The sequence below is a fragment of the Arachis hypogaea genome, chromosome 3 (assembly GCF_003086295.3).
Source record: "Arachis hypogaea cultivar Tifrunner chromosome 3, arahy.Tifrunner.gnm2.J5K5, whole genome shotgun sequence".
Taxonomy (NCBI): domain Eukaryota; kingdom Viridiplantae; phylum Streptophyta; class Magnoliopsida; order Fabales; family Fabaceae; genus Arachis; species Arachis hypogaea.
The window spans coordinates 141,505,111-141,528,331 of record NC_092038.1 but is presented as its reverse complement, the minus strand read 5'-3'; the positions used below and the strand labels follow the sequence as shown (position 1 = coordinate 141,528,331).

The following is a 23,221-nucleotide window of genomic DNA, read 5'->3' as shown; positions in this document are numbered from 1 at the left end:
TGTTTAAACTTGTGTCATTAAATAATTTTTTAATATATTTAAAATTCATCCAAAAATAATATTATTTATTACTCTTGTTAAATAATTATATACTACACTTAGAACCGAAAATTTGTAATTTTAATTTGGTTACAATTTAATTTGGTATTTTATTTTTGTTTTATTAAGTTTAAATTTAAATTTAAATATTATAATTTTAAGAAATATAATTTTAAAATTTTAATATACGAGAGAGAATATTTAAGATATAATATCTAAAAATATTTATTATAATTATTTTGTTAAATTTTTTATAGATAATAACTAATTAAAGAATAAAGATGAATATCTAGATGCACCAATTTTTTATTGGTATTATTATGCATGCAATAGGAAAAAGTATGGAAAGTACTTGGAAACAAGAAAAAGGCCCCCCACCCCACTTAAAAAGAAGCCCAATCGCGTGTTGTCAAAGGCTGAATTTTGTTTTAAGAAAATGGGGGAAAATGAAGAAATAAATCAGACCGTAATAAAAAAAAAAAGGTAACGGGAGAAGAAAAGGTGAACTAAAAATAACGATAAATGGAACATATACAACTCCTAAGCCGATGAATTTAATTTGCTGTGAATTTTGTTTCATCAGTTTGGGTTTTGTGGTAACGAGGTGGTAAAAAAAAGGGGAGAATTTTGTAGGTGATATTTGATGTATAGCGAAAGCATAAGCATATACGTGTATGTATTTGTATTTGAAGGTAAAAAGGTAGATGATAAGTCCGAACAAAAATGAGTGTCGTATTGAGAAGGGAGGAAGTGAAATAAAACTGAGGGGGTTTCCTGTTGGTATTTGTTGGATCGTACGTTTGAATTAAATTTGATGGGGAGGAATTGGAGAAAGAGAAAAAAGAAAAGCATAAGATGGCATACTATATAGAGAAGATATTATTAATAAAATGAATGAGAGTGGGTAATAGTGTAAATAAAGGAGAAAGCAGGGAGAAATGTGAAGGAGTGAGTGCATAGCATAATAAACTGTGGAAGCATAGCGTTGTGTCTGGCCTTTCCTGATAAGCCCGGTCATTGTTCGAATGGGGAACATCACCTTCACCCACAACTACAACCACCCTTCTCCTTCTTCTTCTTCTTCTTCTTCTTCAAGCTCTTTGAAGAAACAACTAGTTGATCTTTGTTACTCTTGTTTTTGTTAAAGGAGGTATAGTGTTTTTCTCTTACATAAAATACGCGCTGTGTCTCTCTTTCTCTCTCTACAAACTACGCAATTCCCATATACCCGGATATTTTCTTCCACTTTCTTTCCATTTCTCACCCACCAGAAAACCCTACAGCATTCTCTTCTTTAGATGTGCAGTTTCAGAGACACAAAATTAAGTGCACAACAAACTCCCAATTCAGTTCATACTACACAAGATATATGTTGTACCATGCTATGGTAGTGGATTATTTCTGGTCTTGTCACTCGATCTTGTCCTAGGTTTTAAGGTTACAAAAGGAAAAAGAAGGAAAAATCAAGTCTTTTCTTTCAAACTTTTTGGCATTTCAAACTACTCATTTGTAAAATTTAACAATTCATGAAATCTGGCATGCACCAATCAAGGTCTCTCTCTGTTTCATTCTCCCCCTCCTAGTCCATCTCTCTCTGATATTCTATTTGACTATGGTTTCTGGCAAAATGTTGGCACTGATCTGAAAAGTGTGTTGTTGGTAGTTGTAATGAGGTGAAGATTTTCAAGTTATGGTATTTAATATCTGTTTTTTGGTTTTTGACGCAATAATGGAAGCTCAGGTAGACAGATCTGTGAGCTGTGGGAGGAAAGGAAAGCGCTTGAATTGTGAAACTGAAAAGCATCGATCAAGATAGCGGGTTTATCTTGTTTCTTTTTGTGTCCTTGGTTGAGAGCTTAACACCTGTCACGGAAGCCCACCCAACATTGTTCAAAGTAATGACACTCTCGAACCCCTCTTTTTTTTAATCATTTTATTTTCAGCATTTCATGGATAGCGCTTTTATTAGTTAATGAACAGTGACAATCAATACTTTTTGCAACTACTAAGCCCTAACTAACAATTCTAATGAGGTATTTGCATAATGTGTATGTGTTAGGGGGAAAGAAGAGAAAGCTACAAGTACAGGGAGAAGGAGGGGCGTGGCTGAGATCGAAGACGCTTAAAAACAAAGCAGAAAGAGTTAGATTGAAGGTACACATTAGACAGAATAGATAACACTGTAGGGGCCGGGCCATATGTAGGTTTAGTTTTGATGTGCATGTAGTAAATAGTGGTAATAATAATAATTACTTTGAGTGGTGTGGGTTTGGGTTTAAAACTTGAAGGCGTCTCTGACTTGGAGGGTGATATATGAGAGCGTAAAAAGAAGGCTTTTTTATGTTATCAGAGGAGAGAGAGAAAAGCAGTGTGTCTGAATTATGGTCATCAATGCAAGCCCAGGCTTTTTGTTTCTCTCTCCAGCTCTGAAGCACAAAATTAATTAGGGGGATTTGTTTCTTTTGCAAAGGTATGATTGTTGTGGCATGGAGGAGGAGGATGAGATCCAACCACAGGCGTGTAAGTTCCCCAGGCTCGCTAATGGCAGGACCGACCCCACCAACAAAGCCAAGATAGGAGCAGCCTGGCACCATTCCTCCAGGATCATAAGGGTTTCTAGAGCTTCCGGCGGCAAAGATCGCCATAGCAAGGTAATGACCTCTAAGGGCCTGAGAGACAGAAGGGTCAGGCTCTCCGTCACCACCGCCATTCAGTTTTATGACCTCCAAGACCGATTGGGCTATGACCAGCCCAGCAAGGCCGTGGAGTGGCTCATCAAGTCTGCTCAAGACGCCATTGCCGAGCTTCCATCCTTGAACACCACCTTCCCTGAAACCCCGAAGCAACCGAGCGATGAGAAGAGGGGCGGTGCAGGCGCCGACGATGCGGACATAGACATAGAGGAGCAGCAGAAGCAGAAGCAGAACAGCCAGAATATGTCACTTTCGAAGTCGGCTTGCAGCAGCACCTCAGAGACGAGCAAGGGGTCCGGGTTGTCCCTGTCTCGGTCCGATATCCGCGTGAAAGCGAGGGAGAGGGCAAGGGAGAGAGCGGCCAAGGAGAAGAAGAAAGACAAGTGCAACAATAATCAGCATCAGAATAACCTTGTTCATCATCAGCAACAGCAACAGCATCAGCAGCAGCATCACAACATGAACCCAATTTCTCCTTCGTTTACTGAGCTACTCACAGGTGGCATCACCACTGCGGTTCCAACAACAACTAGTCCTACTTCTGATGAGCCTGCTGCTGCTCTCTTCCACAAAGCGGCAAGGCAACAACAACAGCAGCAGCAGCAGCAGCAATGGGGTTCAGCACCCATGGATTACTTCAACCAGGTTCTCGTAGGCCCCTCTTCATCTTCAAGAACCCATCAACACCAACACCAGATCCAACTGGGACATCATACCCTAGCTGAGGCCATATCCTTTAATAATGATCAGCAGCAGCAGCAGCAGCACCACTACTCCTTCATCCCTGATCAGTTCATGCCAGCTGTGGTTACATCCTCTCACTCTCATAACCATCATCACAGTGCTGGCGACACTGATTACAACCTCAACTTCACCATTTCTCCGGCTTCTGTATCTGCTTCTGCCTCTGGCCTTGCTGCTTACAACAACAATAGGGGGACCCTTCAGTCCAATTCTCCGTCACATTTCTTGCCTCACCTCCAGAGGTTCTCGCTGCCTATGGACGGATCCACTGTTCCTTTCTTCATTGGAGCTGCCGCACCCACCGCTGCTCCGCCTCCTCCCATCGACAACCACCAACACCATCAGTTCTCATCACCCGCATTTGATGGCCGCTTGCACCTCTACTACGGCGATGGAACCCGCCATTCCGACCACAAGGGCAAATCCAAGAACTCATGACCTTCCGGCCACTACCCTGGTAAGACAAAACCCAACCATCTTTTATATTTTGCTTTTCTCTCTCTCTCTCTCCCCTTAATTTGTTTTATGTTTGCTGTTAATAACATTTGATGCATTGGGCGGGGATGCACTCTCATTTTTCTTGTTTGATCTGTTGACCACTTCTTTCAATGCTAAACCTAGCTTGTTACCTAGTAGTAGTAGAACACCATGTCATTTAATTAAAAATTAAATATATGAAACAAAAAGCAGGGTTGTCTTTTATGACGTGTAAATGGAAATATAGTATTTCATAGAAGAATGCACAAGAAATTTGAATGTGAGTTTCTCGGTAACCATAAAGTAATTAGTAAATTACTATGATGATGGCATGGGATGGTGTGAATGTGAATCGGCTGGTTGTCTCCCTCTCACTAGCATAGTAGCATTTTCTTGCTAAGCTTTTGTTTTCATTCACATCAACAAACCCATGTGTTACTCATCCACTGGGGGCTATATGCTAATCTTACTACTAATTTATTTTCCAATCATTCAATGCCTCATTCATCTCTTCTAAGCTCCATGCACGTTGCCTCTAAATTTTACACAATCTTACCGCTCCTCCAATCTAGTTTTACTCGCCATTGTTTGAAGAAAAAAAAATACAACTAAATTCGTTACTGATATAAAATATATTTTGTAATATAAAACATATATTGAAATTGAATTAAAAGAATACATGAATTTATATACAAATATGTGGTAGTTGATTTTTTGTTAGCACATTTTACTTTTGGGGGAAAAAAAGGAAAGACATTCATTAGCTTAATTATTCTTCTTCTTTCTTTCTTTTTTTTTTTTTTTTGTTAATTTGATTTTTTTTCTTCATTATTATATAAAGAAACTGTGTTATATTTTCTGAATGGAACTTTTATAAGATTCGCATCAAGTCGTTGAATTGCTGGCTACCTTAGCTTGTCAATGTAGGTAGGCTTTAAAAAAATATAAATTAATTTCCATTTTTGTCTAGTAAGTAATTATGATTAGTTATTTAATTTCCAAGAATTAACATTTTAAAACTATATATTTTTTTATATTTAATTTGAATGCTAATGCTTTATTTATTTATTAATTTAGGATTAGGTAGGTTTTCTATTTTATATATGAATTTAATACTAATATTATATGCTCGGAAGGTAATGGAGTTAAGCGACGAAACCTAGCTAATAGAATATTAGAATAAGACATGGTTGTTATCATTGTTGTATCTATGTAGTTATTGAGTCATGTTAAGATTTATTAACCTTTAAACAGTGTATTTATGTATCAATTCTTGACTAAAGTATCTAAAAGATAATTTAATATCTCAGTATATATTAATTAAAAAAGTCCTGGAGTTATTATTATGCTATTATAATATATTCTAATTTCCTATAGAATGGTTAACATTGGGGGGAAATAAAGTCATTTTAACGAATAGCTATTAAAATTGGACTGTGCATTAATAGTAGAGTTCATGTTCACAATATACTTAAACTTTATCAGGCTATGACAGGCACATTGGAGACCATACTAGGGAACATATAATATGATTTATTGATTATTAACGAGAAGTCTTGAATAAAATGTACAAGGTAGCAATGAATGATGTCTGTGCAATATTTCAAGAAGAACAGAAGATTATCGTTCCTTATACGGTCCAAATTGGCATTGGTAAGGTGTTTAACAAATTAATAACTTGGATATCTTGAGAAGGCAGGATTGGAAGTAGTGTTACTGGAAAGGTTTTTTTTTTTTTTTTTTTGGGGCAGTATCAAGGTTCTAAATTTATTAGTATCTCCAACAAGATTAAAAAGTAAGTAAAGTAATTAAATTATATTGACAACTTGGCTCTTTTAGAAGGCAAAAAGGCTTACTAAGTAATACTAAATGTTAAAGTCCGGAACTATGAACGTTGTTGTAGACATAAAGTAAGTAGAATTTTAAGCCTCTATGCAGTTCACATTTTCTTTTTAAAGACTTTAATTGGTTTTAGTTCTCAATATTTCTATTTCTCATTTTAAGAAATTGATTAAAATAATATTTGTTTTTCCCAAAACTTACTTTTTCTTTATTCACTTTTTACTTTGCAAAACTTCTAAAATAGAAAACACAAACTCGAAACAAAATAGGCTCTTATTTTTCTTCCCTAGTAGCAAGATCATTATTCGCCATGAAAAGGAATGTAAGAATAATTTTGTTAAATACAATCAAATCTTTAACATTTAGTCTTATGTAGTGTTTTTCTCAATTCACAAGCCTATTTTAAAAAGTGTTATTTATTTGATTATGGAAGTAATATTAGCCGGCAGCTTACATAAGTGTATGTTTAGTTCTTCATAGAGGTTGCAAATAGTCTGAGAGACTAGTTAAGTAAAGTGAAATGATAAGCTCAAAGCTAGAAATACTAGATCTTCATTGTATTAGAGAAAAAGGAGTTAGACACACCACTACTCTTGACGTGGTACATAACTATGTATAGGCTTGTAGCTTATTGGATAGCACTGATCTTCATCATATGCTAAGCATTCTAAAATATAGCCTAATGGAAAAGGAGGAAAGAAAAGATTGGCCGTGGCTTTATAATTTTTTTTTTTTTTTTTTTGTGGAAGTCTTTCTTTATCTACCAATCTATGTTTGTAGGGCTTCAGTTTGGAGATATTATATTCACAAGTTTTGACCCATGTGCAGATGGCAAATGCCTTGTTATTTAGCTGTGATTTCTAGTTCTTGGCAATCCTCTTATGCATGTTTGATTTTATCTGTCACTCTATCTGGTTGACTATTAATCTTCATTCGTCTCCAATTTCTGATATTTTTTAGGACATGGTGGTGATATTTCTTTGTTCTTTTTAATTTGTCTATTGGGTGAAGAAGAAAGAAAAAAAAGTTTTGTTTATTATTCTCTTCTTGAAGGTGTTATATATATGTGAAATTGACTAATGTGGTTATGTGAAAGCAAACTTTGCCTTACCAGGTCCTTAAGCAATATTTTGTTGAACATTTATGACTATGTGATGTTTATTTTACATTATCAGAATAGAGGGTACTAATCTAAATGGCAAAGTTCTGGTCTTTTGAAGATTTTTCAACATATATATTATCCATTTGCTGCATAACACATTGTAATTTGAGAACTTGTTTTGAAGTTCTGAAATCGTTACAAGAGATGTGCATGTAATGCAGATTTTCAAGACAATCTTCTCATTTGACTACATTTTCTGTAGACACTAGTGTCACTTCAAACATATAAACAGTGTCTCATCTTTCATACTGCACCTGTAGCTTGGATAAGACCAAATTGACTATTTTGACTACTTTCTCTTCCAAATTTTCTACAGTAATTGCAGGCGGGCCTAAGCATCTTGGAAGTGCCCATGCTATTACATAATTATCAGTATTTAACGTATTTTGTTTCTTTAATGTAGGACTCGGAAGGTCGAGTACGAGGAGCAAGGCGTGCGTGCCTCAGAGCCTGCCTTCACCAAAATGGATGATGATGAATTGATGATGATACAATGTTGCCATCATCATGTGTTGGGGTTTCTTGTGTTGGATCATTTTGAAGTCATTCAATTACATTCAGTATTCGGATATAATATATATATAAATTGGTCTATGTGTGTAACATCATTGTGTGTTTTAAGAAACTTGTTGACTGGAGTTATTCTTTTGCTATCTCCTGCAATTATTTTAAAATGAAAAAGATATAGCAACCAGATTAGGAAGAAAAGAACATCCTCCCTAGAAGAGAATATCTTGATCTGAGATTTGCAACTGACGTTATTATACTGACATGAGAATATAGTAAATCACAGGACAGACAACATAACATATTAGAGTATAACTGAAACGGCCATACACAATCTTTTATATTTATTATTACAAAAATATTATGCCTACTAAAATCAACTATTAAAATTAATTATGTATTTGTGTATAAATATACGTATAATTTATTCGGGTTTCCAACCTAATTTTTTAGCTGATAATTCAACTCGCTTTTTCTCCTTAGTTTCATAGGTCTCTTGCGTTGCTAAAAGCCTAAAAGTAAAATAATAATTAAAAACACGTGCATAAAAGAAGTGAGTAATTGGCCTGTAAAACGTTACGATTAGTTTTGTTGTCAAGAAATTAATCTCGATTATTGAATAGTGTGAGGATATTACAAAATTATTCTCCTCTTTTATATAGTAGAATAGAAGGGTGCTCTAATGATTCAACCGTACAAGAGTCGACCGCAACGATCGCATGCATGGGAATGGGAGGCAACTTGAGAAGCATCATGTTTTGGCTTCGTCTTTTGAAGCTTGGGTAAATCAATTTCCAAGACATCAGCCAGGGCCTTAGAACCTTCTTGTATCTCATCCCAACTGCAAAAGATTTACTTTTATCATTTTATGTCAAATCTTTTAGAAAGGGCATTGTTCAAACCGTACTGCATTTGCTTACCTGATGCAAAGTGGAGGCGTAAAGCGGATAATTGTATCGTGTGTCGGCTTCGCAAGGACTCCTCTATCCTTCAGCTTTTCGCACAAATCATAGGCTGATACAGGGGACAAGCTCTTGCTGTTAAGCTCCACCGCGCCGAACAATCCTCGTCCGCGAACCTCCTTCACATACTTCGGGTATTGTTGCTGAATCTTGTGCAGCTCGCGGCCGAGCTCCTCTCCCAGTTGCTCAGATCTGTTAATAGCATATGCAAGATAAAATAAAGGAACAACTACAAGATTATAATTGAAAAATGCATGACAAGCATGGGGTTGGGACTGCACTTGATACCTTTCGACAAGCCTCTCCTCTTTGATCACATTTAGTGCCGCAATTGCGACTGCACTGGCCAATGGGTTCCCGCCAAAGGTACTGTAATCAATAATATACAAAGAAGTTCAGCATTCTTCCCTTGTTTAATTAATAAACAAATTTGTTTTCATTTCAATAAACGAAATTATATTGCCAGGTGGTAAACAGAAGTATAAAACTTCAGACAACACTCACAACTATCGGCAAGAAAATGTAAATAAAGGAATCATAATAAGGACCATTTATAAAAAGCATTTGTATGATAAAATCAAACCTTCCATGCTCTCCTGGTTTTATACAAAGCATTACATCCTTGTCTGCAAGAACTGCACTCACAGGAAAAACTCCTCCACCCAATGCTTTCCCTAGTATCTGAGTAGAAAGACAGAATAAGGTTCAACTCATAGTGCTGGGAAAGAATAAAAAGATATACAATTCACAAGGTTAAGCTGATTTCTAATTTCTAACCACAACATCTGGGCGAACTTCTTCCCAGTCACAAGCCAGCATCTTCCCCGTTCTTGCTAACCCAGTTTGTATTTCGTCTGCAATCATCAGCACATTATATCTGGTGCAAAGATCTCTAACAGCTTTCAAATAGCCATCCGGAGGAATGATTACCTTCAAATAAATAATAAAAACATATCAAAAGATGCAACCGAGATATGTACTTTGAGAAATCAGAACATAATAAAAATGTGAATATTCAACCGAATGTCATCGCTCTTGACCAAAATGAAATCTATAAGCACACTTTTATCTTTTTCTTAGCCAAAGAATTTGAAGAAGCAACAAGGATTTCCCACACTATTTAAACATAATATAAAACAATCAAATGGTGAGACCGGAAATAACACCATCAAATTATAACATCAGGGTATAATGTATATAGCAACTTCTTTAGCATCTCAATTTTCAATTCAACCAACAAGGTGAGTGTTGCCAAGCAGATTAAGTGTTCTCAAAAGATCATACCCCAGCTTCACCCTGGATGGGTTCCAAAAGAAAGCCAGCTATGTGTTCTCCTTTTTCTGAATTTTTTCAGAGAAAAAAAAAATCAAAGATCAGTCAATTTAAACTAAAATATAGTGATGAAAATGTAAAGCAAAATATCGGGGCACTAAGAACCTTTAAAAATTCTTTCAAGGGCTTCTGCATCACCAAAATCAACTTTAAGATGGCCAGGCAATAAAGGACCAAAACCCCGGGTAGCTTCATTGTCACAACTCATAGATATAACAGCTAGTGTACGGCCATGGAAGCAGCCACAACATGACACAATAATAGCCTGCCACAAGTATCCGTGAACATAAATAGACAAACACCAGGAAAATTCAAATCTGCATCTCAAACAGAAAAGAAGATGCTATATTTTGAAGAGTAGACTTCCTTCATTTTATCTTTGCAGAGGAGGAGTACCAATACATCTTACATGAATTTAGTTTCCAAAATATTTATTGAGAATATATGTCAAAACAGATTCTTCAGGCCATAGCTAACGCGTTTCTCCCTTTAGTTTTGCAAATACTATTAATATCCACAGAGAAAAGGGGGTTGGGGGAGGAAAAATAAGGTCATAAAGTATTGTGGATTTCCGCTTAGCATGTCATGAGATATTCCTTGTGTACTAGGCCACAGTCCCACACTAAGCAAACATTCACTTCAACCCCATACCCTTGGAAAATGTAAAACATTAAGATATGACTACTATTAAGATGATCTCATTGTTATACCTCATCTTTGGGAATTCTTTTCTTTTCATAACCCCACTTTCTTGCTAATTTCAGAGCTGTTTCCACTCCTTCAGCACCAGTGTTCATGGGAAGCACCATATCATAACCAAGCATACTTGTCAAATGCTCAGCAAATGGTGGAAACCGATCATTGTAAAAGGCTCGAGAGCTCAGGGTCAGCTTTTCTGCCTGCTCTGTTAAGGCTTTCAGAATTTTAGGATGGCAATGTCCCTAAGGAAAAGACAGGCACTTCAATAATTAGAAATTAACTTCTATAACTCATTTGGACACCATTTCCGAATCAAAATTTGAGATCTATAGCTTAGGGAATAACCATGAGACAAGCATGTTACCTGATTAACAGCAGAATAAGCAGATAAGAAATCAAGATATTTGTTTCCCTCTGGATCCCACACAGCAGCTCCCTTTGCTTGAGAAAACACAATGGGAATTGGATGGTAACTGCATTTGAATCAGAAAAGATCATTTCAATTATCAACCTAAAATAATTAGTTAAGTTAAACTCGTTAACAATTAATATAAATAAATAAAAAAAAGAGTCTCAAAACCAAAGCAAATCCCCATCATCCTTCTCTTTGTTAAAAATAAAAATAAAATGCTCAATAGTGATAAACTCAGATCAAATGACACTCGAATGCATTTGAAATATGCCGATGAGCATAAGGAAAACATAAATTCATAGTCTCTACTGAAGTGATAGACTGCTCAGCAGACAAAGAGGTATTATTACTCGCAATTAATCCCAATTTTCATTTTCTGAGTAGAATTGAGGATCAAAGAGAAACACATAAAGAAAAGAATAGTGTTTGGGAGAGGAGGTTACTTGTGGGCGCTGTACTGATATTCCTTGTCAATGAGTTGCTGAGAAGAGGAAGAAGAAGCATGGCCCTGAAGAGCAACACCGAATCGTCTGCTTCCGCCGCAAACCCTTTGCAGCAAACACTGGACGGGTCTCCTCGCAGCCATGGAAGATTCAATAAGCTAACACCAAAACCTTTACTTAGGATTTTGGCAACTGTCTCTGTCACTCACTCGTCTTATAATGGGTTTTTATTTTATTTTATTTTCTTACATTAGAATTGCAAGAATTACAACATTCTTTTTCGTGCTTTTGCAAGTTGTAACAAACAAAAATGAATTAATAATTCATTTAAGAATTTTAGTTTTCATATTTATTTTATTTATAAATTAGAATAAAAGAAAACTGATTTTTAAATTAATTTTTACAATAATCATACTTAACATTTAAAATATTAAAAATACTTTTTATTTATAACTGAGTGTTTAACAAAAGTAGCTTTTATCAAAGATAAAATTATAAAAGAAGAGAATTTAACTTATTTAAAAGTTATTTAAAACTAAATAATTTAATTTAAATTTACTAATATATAAAAGATACTCTGAGCAATAAAATTAAATTTTAAATAAAAATAAATTTCTTTTTTAATAGAATAATTTTTGGCTAAATTTTTTTTTGTTATGGTTGAATTCTTTGTGCAATCCAACCAACCATGTTAGCTTTGTATGTTATTTTTTTTGGGTATGGGAACTCCGATTACTTTGCATGAGATTTTTAAAAATTTTTCAATATAAAATCAGAGCGTCCAATTTTTTGTTGTAATTTTTTTTTTATTTTCAAAGTTCACAGTACACACATCAGACTTTTTGATTGGTGTATTTTAATTTTTTCCTTAACTTTTTAAACATAACTGGGAGGTTCCAATACAAAAATTAGATGGTTCGATTTTTGTATCTAAAAATCAGATGGTCTGATTTCTATACTTTCTAAAAATCGGACTGTCTATTCTTTAAATTAAATCGTCTCACATTTCAAAAACTCCCACAACAATCCACAATTTAAAAAAATATCATTATTAATCTAATATAAAAAAGAAAAAGTGATAATTATTTTCTCACGTGAAAAAAAGAACTGTTAAACCTACCTTAACTAACCCGACATTCTTGTTACTTGTTCGTTTTATGAGTTTAATTCTTATGAATGTCATAATTTCATGCTTATGTTTGATAAATGAGAGTAGTTTATTATACTGGGTATTAATTTATCTTTTTATTATTTAAATATATATTATAAATTTATAATAACTAATATAGAATTAGTTATATCATAATTATTTTAAATCCAAAACATGGTGTTTAAACAATTTAAATAATTATCACTTGTATTAGATTTTATGATTATTTTGAGTTTATACTAATAAATAATATCCAAACGTTAGTGATTGAGAAAAAGAAAACTCTTATATGTTGCATGCACTTTCTTTTCTTTTTTTTTTAATGAAAAAGGAAAAATGGATGACTTTGTGTTTTTCTAATTAAAAAATATAATATTATTTAAAAAATAATATCACTTTTATTCTGATAATATTTTTCTATACGTGAAGGGTGGTTTCATTTCTCTATTATTTTAAGTCATTCAACAACACTTTTTTTAACCTTCTTTTTGCAATATTAGGTTATTTGGAGTGAATTTTCCAGAAATCATCCAAATTATGTGTTATATACTATTATAAATCTTAATATTTAACAATATAAATAGCATAACTTGTTCTGGACCCAGGCTGATATTGGTTGGATATAAAGCTGAAATATTTTCATGGTTTTGAAATGTGAAGAGCGCCAGGGGGAAAACGGCGAGTTGGGACTTGGGAGCGATTGTGTTGAGTGATTTCTCTTTTTGCTAAAATAAATATTATTATATGCAATTATGAAAGGACAAATTATACAGTCCCATTCCGCATCACATTGCGTGTACGAATAAATCATATCATATGCGATGGTGATAAGCTTAAACTGTTGTGGGGTCTACACTCCATCCCCCCCAAGATAAGTACAAATAAGTAAATAACTGAATAAGTGACGTTCAAGTTGAAATCATAATCTTTTGGGGGAACCAACATTAGTGGCCTTATCACTGCAAAAGTTTATTACAATTGGGAGGGCTGAAACCAAACCAAACCAAACCACTAATACTTTGTTACATATGAATATATGATATAACTACAAATCATATCATACACACATTGATGTACAAATAGTAAGTAACAAGTGCAATTTTAACCTCAATTCACCTGCATGACCTTATCAAATTACCAAGAACCCGAAACCTAAACTACACCTACAGTGATGAGAATGATGACGCCATAATCAAAGCTTGTCTCGGAAGAATGGACGTTAATGCATACACAGAGAGAGAGAGAGAGAGAGAGAGAGAAGAGAGAGGGGGGGGGGGGGCTAAACTGTTAGAAAACTTAAGATAGGCATATAACTAAGTGAGATTTTAATCCATGTGTATAGCAGAATATCCTTTTAAATAACTAGAAATATTTAGAGAGCAATTATGCAGAGATAAGTGAAAGTGAGTAATGATATATAAGACTAACGGGAAATGGAGAATATTTCTGATTCCCAAATTCCTGGGAAGGCAAAACACGAAAATCATCCCTGACAAGTACCAGGCGATATAGCATATAATAGAAAGAAAGGAGATTCATTACGCTTAAAGAGAGAAGCGATGAGATAGTTATGAGCATGCTGATGCTACAACATCTGGATTAGATAATGTTTTTCAATAGAATAAGGAAATGTTGCTGGAATTATGATGATTTAAATTTTAATCTAGCTGCATCCTATGAATAGTCATATTGGTCAGACAGCAATAGTTGAATAAAAACACAACTATTGCCTACAAACTTTTTATTCCGCTGGATCACTAATTATACAGGATACCAGAAATCAATTGCTTATCATCCATGTTCATTTTTTGAGAATCAGACGAAGTGGCATTATGCGAGAAGACTTTAGTCCAAAGCCAATGGACCTTGAAACCAGGGCAAAGCCATCGCAATGCCACACTCAAAGGGCATGAGGAGATTCAGTGGTCTTGCTAACGGAAAAGGTAGCAGCTAACAAATACTCCCTTGCGAGTGGCACAAGCCATAAGAAGTGAAAAGCATACACAGGAACTTACAAAATAATTTTGATTCATAATTATGAGTATTGAGTAGTGCTACATTGGATAAGGCGAGGAGATGAAGGAACACTCATCCAACCGAAGTCAATAACAATTCAGACAGATGATCCTTTTCTTTCTTCCACTTTTTAAGACATAAGGACCCATATGACCTTGGTATTTTACCTTATCTTGTTTCAACATATATCTATTGTTAAAAAGAATTGGGCGGCTATCGTTTCCTAGGTATATAATTTAGCGCATTTGATGTTATAATAAGGAGATGGTCATATATAGTTGAAAAATGCCTTCATAACCATGGATGGCAGGATTACAGGATAAGGAATTTGATTAATGGGGAAGAAAATGATGCAGAATTTTCTGAAATCCTTCAAATTCATGAGGCAACTTGAGAACTTTCAACCAACTAGCATAAGCAACGATAACAAATGAGTGTGATAGAGACTCAGTCTCATTTGCATCGTTGGGGAAGATACTTTCTATTAGCAGGGGAGAGACAGGGTGAACCACATAAACATCACCACCTCTTTATGGTTCCTCTGAAATTAATTTGAGGAAATAGCGATGACTCCATGCTAGCAAAAGACAGTACCAAACGGACATGGAGATCCTAGATTTCTAAGAGAAAACATAGTAATGAGAGTAGCTTAAGAAAAAAGGAGGAGCTATCGTTCCTACATATAAAAACCATCAATGGATCCTCCGGCACAATCTTGCAAGCTGCTGTTATGGAAGAACTTGAATCCAGATGAAGAACCAGAGAATATTCTCTCTACAGGACCAACCTACTGAAACTATGGACAGGACAAAGACATGCTTCAATAATTAAACTTTTCACCTTCGAAAACCCCGAGAAAGAACCTCAATAATTCAGGTGGCCATTATGAAAGCCTGGATCAAGTTTTCAGCTGCGCACTTCTGTTCAGGTGTGCCAGATATCACGGCAATACGATCACCCCAGGCAGAATTGGAGTCACAGATTTCTATCATTGCTCCTGAAATCTGGGGCCAAACAAGACATTAAACAAAGCAAATTTCACAGTTAGCTTCGAAAGCCAACAATAAAACACAATATTCTCAGATAAATATACTTTCTATATAAAGTGTGAATGAACAAACCTTCCTGATATTGGCTATATTTGCCCCTCCTTTACCCAAAACCTTACTAACAGCACTAGCAGGAATCAACATATCCAAAGTTGATGGAGGAGGCAGACTGTACAGAATAAAAATACAGAAGCATAAGTCCAATAACAAGAAACATCAACAAATTTAATAAAATGTTACAAAAAAGGTGGAAAAGAGAATAAGTATAAGTGGAAGTGCAATAGAGTTGCTTTCACTTTGGCTTGAAAATGTTTAAGCCCATTGGCCAAAATCATCATTTTTCAGATAAAGGTTTCCAAACATAAATCACATCACTCTAAACCTGCGTATAAGTGTATAACCAGAATCAAGTACCCCAGAATCAACTTAGCAAACTCTAATCCAGACACACTAAATCATAAGTAAAGAATTCATATAATTTTATAACAATATATACTAACCCTCCATACAGCTTGCTGGCGTACGGGGGCATCGATCCATAGCCATTCTCTGCCATCTATTACATAGAATCAATCAAGACAAGATCAGTGACAATAATTGGAAACTGAAAAAAAAGTGAGATACGTGATATGTAAGCAAAAGAAGGCAGAAAACGAAGACAAATGCAGTATATTAACACTTTGAAGGTTTGGAGTTTGGACTACAAAGATGCTCCATGCAAAACCAGGGGAGAGGGGTTTACTGAGTTATATAAAAGGAACATCTCTAAGGAATTATCCTCATAATACTCCTGTCCCCTCCATGCAACATGAGCATTGGCAAGAAAAAATGAGACATACCGACAAAGATCCATATCCATACAGGCTGCTTGAAGAAAACATTCCAAGGCCAGTTTCACTTTCAGTCCTCTGATCATAAGCCAATGGTGTGGCAACAGGAGGGACTGGAGGTAGGACAGATGGCACTGAAAGTCCAGCACCACCAGAGTACATGGATTCAGCACCAACAGAGGGATTGTGGCCATTGTCTCTTTCTCTCAACACATCTTCTCTCAGTCTTAAGATAATCTGGATTAGCGCATCTCTCACACAATCAACTATGCCTCCCACCTAAATTCAAAACAACATCGAATAATATGAAATGAATATGCAAATTTAAGCATCAAGGAAAGTAGTAATGAAGCAAAGAAGCCAAACCTCAACAAGTTCATCATTCACATCTGCACATTTTGGTTTATCACCTTTAGAAATTCGAATATCTGCTTTAGTTCTCTTCCGAATTTCATTAATAATCGAACCACTTTTCCCAATGATACAACCTATTACTTTGGATGGAACTAGAAGCCGAATTGAAACCGTGTTATCATCTTCATCGTTTATCTTCCCTTGCATCAATAGAACAGCTTCAACTGCCATAGACTTCAGATCACTTGGTGACTACAAGATACACATCCAAGTGATTAGTTTCCATTTTAACATAAAATAGAAGTATGCAATCAATTATTAATAGAGAATATATATGGTAGACCAAGGACTCCACCAAGTTTAACAATAAACTTTCTTGCATGAACAATTCAACTTTATACGGAAGGTGGAGAATACGACACAACATGGGTACCTCAATCGTTGTTATAATGATTAAACACTCATCATGCTTTGCCTTCGAATCATCAACTTCAATACGAGCACCAATCGCTTGCCTCATACTTTTAATTGTACTCCCTCCTTTTCCAATGACTCGCCCAATCTTGTCCGAGGGACACAACATTCTAATGACTAATTCCTCAGAACGAGAAGCACCTACACCAGAAGCTGCTGGAAGAGCCCCAGGAGCTGCTGGAAGGGCGGATGAGTATATAGGCCATGTATTTCCTGCATCAGCATAACCATGTACATCTCGCATGTTTGTAGCACCTAAAATTTGAGGAAGGGATCTAGGTGGGATAATAGGGTCTGAAACTGGATATAGTCCACCAGGTGGATAAATTGGAAGTTCAGAAGGAATAATAATGCTAGGTGGGGCTTCTGGCACAGATGTGTCAAGAGAGATGTCTTCCTTGGGACCGAACTTGTACATAATAGAAGAAACAGCAAATAGGGCCCTTTCCACTGCTGCTGCCTCACCAGTGATCTACACAGAATAGAAGAAAGCATATAGTAAGATGAAAGTTACAAAAATAATTTGTACAACATTCAATTCCACTAATGGTTAAATGACAACTACCTTGATTTATTATTTCGAGTATCTTAGAATTAAGAGAAGAAATAATTCCATAAAGTAAATTGTGTTTCAATGGCAAGAGTTTCATGATATTGAATATACTAACCAAAACAAAATTATCAAAATCCATAGCACAGGAGTGTGTCGGGTCAGCCGCATCCTTAGCAACAACTTTGATATTGGCTGTCGTCTTACTCCTCAGCTTCTTAATGGTAGCCCCAGCCTTCCCAATGATATTTGCAGCCTGACTTGATGGCACAAGGAGTTGACACTCCTCCTTAGCCTTTCGCTTTTTCCTCCATTCTCCAATTACAGCAGTGGAATTCGTAATGGCAGCATGAATCTTGAGAAGTGCGTCTTGTGCAGCACACAGAAGCTCCTTACCATTGAACTCATCATCAATCTCAACATCTTCCTTGCCCTTGACATAGCAGTAGATTGTTATAACACGATCCTTGGCACCGGGAAAGGGATCCACAATCTTTATTTTTGCCCTTGTTTCTTGCCTTATTGAATTAATCACTTTTCCATTCTTACCAATAACACTGCCAATAACATCATCTGGGCAGAGTATCCTATAAACAACCAATTCACCGTCTCCCTTTTCATCAGCATCGTTCACTCGTCTCTTCTGATTCCTTCTGTCCCCGTCATGGTCTCTCTGTGAATGATACCGTTTTCCAGTCTCACCCATTCGCGGAAATAACATAACAACTCCTGAAAGCAAAGCAATCCTCATATTGTTTGAAAAAGAATGGAAATCTTTGAACAATTTTAGTGAAATATAATCAAGCTATTGAAATAGAAGAGAGCTACATTAAGTCCACTGTCTAAGAGAGTTATGAAGATAGGTTGTAGCGGCGAAAACTGGAAACTGCGAAACCAGTGATTTTGGAATATACCTGATTATGACGGCGAGAGAACAAAGAACCAATTTCGTAAAACCCTAACGAGAGAGAGAGAGAGAGAGAGAGAGAGAAGAGAGGGAAGGGGAAGGGGAGGGTTGGGAGACCGCAGTGGAGGATTCTGATTTCTGAGAGCCGTAGGCGGGGTTTTCCTTCTCCACATCCACACTTGATAAATTCGACTGGGATCAACCATGCCTAGGGCTGGAAGTGAGTCAAGCCAGCTCATGAGCCAGCTCGAGCTCGACTCGTTAACAGCTCAATAAGCTAAACTCGTGAGCTAGTGAACCAAGCTTGAGCCTGGAATTGAGCTCATAAATTAAATGAGTCGAGCTTGAGCTTGGATAAGCTCAGCTCATTAGCTCGTGAGCTGGCTCGATTTTATATATATATATATATATAACAATAAAATTATTTAATATTTATATTTATTTTTTACATATAATTTTAATATAGGACATAAATAAAAAATTTATAATTTATTGATACATAAACAATTTATTGATATAGAATTATAGATTATGTATTTATGTTTCTCTTATTTGAGCCAGCTCGTGAGCTTTCGGTGAGCTGAGCTTGAGCTTAAGAAATAGGCTCGATTGTTAATGAGTCGAGCCGTGAGCCAAGCTCAATTTTCGTGAGCCAAGCTTGAGCTCGGTCTAGCTCGGCTCAACTCGGCTCACTTCCAGCCTTAACCATGCCCGACCCATTGCCATCGCTATTCGGGTTTGTTAATACAAAATTTCCAATGCCATTTTTAAAATACTTGTTTCAGTAAATAAATACGAGTAATGTTAAAAAATGAGTATAATTTATTATTTTTATTCGATAAATAATTAATATTGTTTAAAAGTATATTATTGAGCTACTAAAATAAAAGTATTAAAAAAATTACATATATTTAATACAAGTTTTATAACTAACAATTTGAGAAAAATATGTTTTTAAAAAGTTTTGCTAGAATTTCATATCAAGAAGATGATCTGGTGTAACAAAGCACTAAAAAAGTCAAATATCGTTCGAGTCTAGACTTAAACTAATATGTTGATAGCATGGAGATGGTCGATGATAAGCTCCTGAATGCTAGTGAAGAGCTAAAGATTACGTATAAAGTTTTTTTGCTATCAACCCCAAGAGTTTCTATGAAAGATGATATTTTGTCCTGAAATGTGATAGATGAAGATAGTCCAAATCTGGAGGATCGGTGGTATGTAGAAGGTGGCCCTTCTGAAAAGGATAACCCTTTTGACCTGTGTCCGATTATTCTGGTTCTCAAGCATGAGTTCAACAAATGGTGTAAACCATGGAAAATGGTGTTCATTATCAAGATTCTTCGCAAAAGAGTTTATCAGGTTTCATGGAGTAGCGTCTCAGTAGAGATTAGATTAAAAAAGGTAAAATAAATATTATTGATATAGATCATGATTATTTCTTGGTTCATTTTTTAGATGAGGAGGATTATTTTAATACTCTGCTTGAAAGACCTTGGATGATTGCCAGATATTATCTTATTGTTTAAAGGTGGAGGCCTTTCTTTCTTACATCTGAGAGTGTTGTCAGAAAAATAGCAGCGTGGATTCGGATCCCAAATTTTTCTATTGAGATGTATAACCATCATTTTCTCTGGTGTGTTGGATCTACTATTAAAAATATGTTTAAAGTCGATAAAGCAACGTCCGTTCAATTGGGAGAAAAATTTGCCAGAATATGTGTCAAAATCGATTTATCTAAAAAGCTTGTTCCAAGAATCTCGATTTTAGAGAATACTCTGAACATCAAGTATGAAGGGCTCCAACTCATCTATTTTTTCTTGTGGAAAATACATTCATAGGGCAGATCAATACAGCGAAGGTGATGAGATAAAGGATATATAGCTAGGAACGGGTTCGTCCGGCGAATCTCTTGCAAAAATAGCAAGTGAGGATTTCGACAATAATCAAGACATTAATATTAGCCAAGATAATAATAGGAAGACTAATCAGGATCCTCCTGATTTTGGCCCAAGAATGATGATAAGGAGGCAAATCTGAATTGTTCCATATGCTAAGAAATCTAATCCTTCTAAAGATAACCACATTATTACAGAAGATGTGATGAATGATACACGATATAATGTGAAATGCGGATCTAGGTTTAATATTCTGAACGTTGAAGAAAAAGCTTGCCATAATGAGCCTGATAAGGAGGAGAATTCTATCGTCCCCATGCAAAATGGGCCAGAGCCTGAGGAAGCCCAAAAGAGGTTGAGCACACCAAATATAGTCAAAGTGAAGGTGTTAAGAGCAAGAGCAGGCAAAAACCCCAAGTCAACAAAAAAACTTTTGCTATCAAAATTGGGCCTATCATATCCAAAAAAGGCTTCAAGACTAAAGCTAAGGCCCAGGAGAAAACACCTTATCATAACTAAAGCTGGCCCTAAACCGATTCAAAAAACAGTCCCTTCTTCAAGGAACCCTGAAATGGAAGCAAAGGAAAGAGAGATACTTGATCGTACGAGGGATTTGGAAAAGCATAAAAGAAAAGATTTCGAGATGACAAAAGGAGTTAATGCTATATTTGAAGAACATGTGGTGGGGAACGAATTAAAGCCGGATCAACCATTTAAGATCCTTTAATTGGCGAGGGCAAAGAGGAATAAAGTGGGGGTGATTCTGCCGAAAAACCACCTGATCTCACCATGGGAGTTCCTCCTCTGAGAATTAAACAAAAATAGCAAGTTTCTCTAGACCAGTCCATGTTGGATGCTGAAGCAAGCTCTAAACGCTCTGTTTAAGGTCTCTGGTCTATTCGGCTCCTTTTCTTTGTTAGGATAGATGAATATTATTGTATGAAACTGCAGGAGTGTGGATAGTAAAGGATTTCCTACTCTGACTAGGGATTTGAGAAGGGATTATGAAGCCTATTTGATCATCTTGCTAGAGACCCGTGTGAGTGGTGATCGAGGTAAACTTATTAGAGACAAAATAGTTTTGACAGCTGCTGTGTAGAGGAAGTCAGGGGTTATTCAGGGGGTATATGGTGCTTGTGGGACTCATATCACTGGAAGATTGAGGCCATTTAATAACATATGCAATTTATTCATCTAAAGATTGAAGGAATAAATTCTATGTCATGGATGCTAACGACTATTTTTGGGAGCCCCCAAAGAGTATTGCGAAAGATGCTATGGGATAAGCTTCATGATCTCTGAAACTCTGTTGATCTTCTTTGGTGCACTATTGGTGATTTTAATTATATCTTACACAGCTGTGAAATACAGGATGGAGCAATATCTCAAAGTGGTGGTGCGTGCCCTGACTTTGTCTCTTGTGTTTCGGATATTTATTTTCTAGATTTGGGTTATTCTGGTTTTCTTTTACCTAGAGGAGAGGTAACTTATTTGAACGTCTTGATAGAACTCTTAGTGATATTGATTGGCAAATTAAGTTTTCTGAAGCTACTGTTAAACACCTGCTCTGCTTGAAATTGTCTGATCACTCTCCTCTTTGTTTACATATCTCTCATGTTGTGCCCCTGAATAGAAGAAGGCACCCTTGGAGACCACCTCGAAGCTTAGTTGAACCACCCTGATTTTGAGAACATGGTCTCAAATAACTAGAGGGTACAAGACTTCTGGAGTGGTTGTGTTGAGAATTTTCATAGCTCTCTAAAAACGTAAAATTTTGAGGCTTTTGGTGATATTAACAAAAAAAGACCAAGATTCATATAAGATTTCAAGGTAAAATAATAGTCTGAGTGTAACGACCCAATTTTCAGTACGTCATGATCATACTAAAAATCAAGAATCACCAATTTGCTCACCTAAAATTTTAGCTATTTATTATTAAGACTGTAATCGTATTAGCGCATGACGGAAAAAAATTGTCGGTAAAAATTTTCACAAAAAATATCGCGTTGCATGTATAGTTCTAAACTGACAATTAACCCTCAGTCAATGTTTAATTAGGTTGTCACAAGTACAAACCCCAATAAAAATAAATCGAAGTATTCAAACCTCGGGTCGTCTCTTAAGGAATTGCAAGAAAGTGGGTTTATTATTGCTTATGATGTACTTCTTTTTGGGGTTTTGAAATAAGGAACAAGAAAATATAAATTGCGAGAAAAATAAACTAACTAAGAAAGGTCCTAGCAAGGATTGAGAATTGAAATTCCTATTCTCATTATCATCATCAATTGTGATCGTAAGTGCAAATCACTTTCACTTAGTTATCTTCTAACAAATGAAAAAAAGTCAACCGAGCAAAATTGACTTAAGTTCACAAGTATTAATCAAAGACTAGATTTAGTGAGGCTCAAGCCAACTAGCAACTTTCAATCACCAATCAACAAAAGAATTTTGATAACTCAAGAGTCTCTAATTAATCAACCCAAGTCAAAAATATAAAAATTTATTTTAAAATTCAACCATTCATTTTATCAAACACTTGGAAGGCACAAAATAAAAGCATAGAAAAATAACAAGAAATAGTAAAATCTAAGATTAGAAAATGCAAGTAATCAATAACCAGCAATTAAAGAAAGAAGCAATAAACATGAAATATCTCAAATTGCATTAAAAGAAAATTGAAT

General features: G+C 35.6%; 3 protein-coding genes across 7 annotated transcripts; 1 reads left to right on the top strand and 2 right to left on the bottom strand.

Moving 5' to 3' along the window:
• Positions 1-782: 782 nt before the first annotated feature.
• LOC112734772 (uncharacterized) lies at positions 783-7,665 on the top strand. 5 transcript variants are annotated; one of them, XM_025784219.3, is made up of 5 exons: positions 783-1,189; positions 1,781-1,934; positions 2,099-2,193; positions 2,510-3,933; positions 7,361-7,665. In XM_025784219.3, the coding sequence occupies exon 4, from the start codon at positions 2,526-2,528 to the stop codon at positions 3,912-3,914; it is 1,389 nt and encodes a 462-aa protein (XP_025640004.1). In that variant the 5' UTR covers positions 783-1,189; positions 1,781-1,934; positions 2,099-2,193; positions 2,510-2,525; the 3' UTR covers positions 3,915-3,933; positions 7,361-7,665. The 5 variants fall into 5 exon arrangements, with proteins under 5 accessions (XP_025640004.1, XP_025640005.1, XP_025640007.1 ...); XM_025784220.3 differs by having other exon boundaries at positions 936-1,426; XM_025784222.3 differs by having other exon boundaries at positions 940-1,591.
• A 385-nt stretch (positions 7,666-8,050) lies between these two features.
• Positions 8,051-11,576, bottom strand: LOC112734770 (ornithine aminotransferase, mitochondrial). Its single transcript, XM_025784218.3, has 10 exons — positions 11,313-11,576; positions 10,822-10,930; positions 10,469-10,699; positions 9,864-10,023; positions 9,711-9,766; positions 9,204-9,356; positions 9,010-9,107; positions 8,715-8,795; positions 8,385-8,618; positions 8,051-8,305 (listed from the first exon to the last, which is right to left on the bottom strand). The coding sequence occupies exons 1-10, from the start codon at positions 11,453-11,455 to the stop codon at positions 8,152-8,154; spliced, it is 1,419 nt and encodes a 472-aa protein (XP_025640003.1). The 5' UTR covers positions 11,456-11,576; the 3' UTR covers positions 8,051-8,151.
• A 3,175-nt stretch (positions 11,577-14,751) lies between these two features.
• LOC112734769 (KH domain-containing protein At4g18375) lies at positions 14,752-19,009 on the bottom strand. Its single transcript, XM_025784217.3, has 8 exons — positions 18,650-19,009; positions 17,854-18,464; positions 17,145-17,657; positions 16,724-16,963; positions 16,367-16,636; positions 16,028-16,083; positions 15,600-15,696; positions 14,752-15,482 (listed from the first exon to the last, which is right to left on the bottom strand). Exons 2-8 carry the CDS (start codon positions 18,454-18,456, stop codon positions 15,351-15,353), a joined length of 1,911 nt encoding a protein of 636 aa, XP_025640002.1. The 5' UTR covers positions 18,457-18,464; positions 18,650-19,009; the 3' UTR covers positions 14,752-15,350.
• Between the last annotated feature and the right edge of the window lie 4,212 nt (positions 19,010-23,221).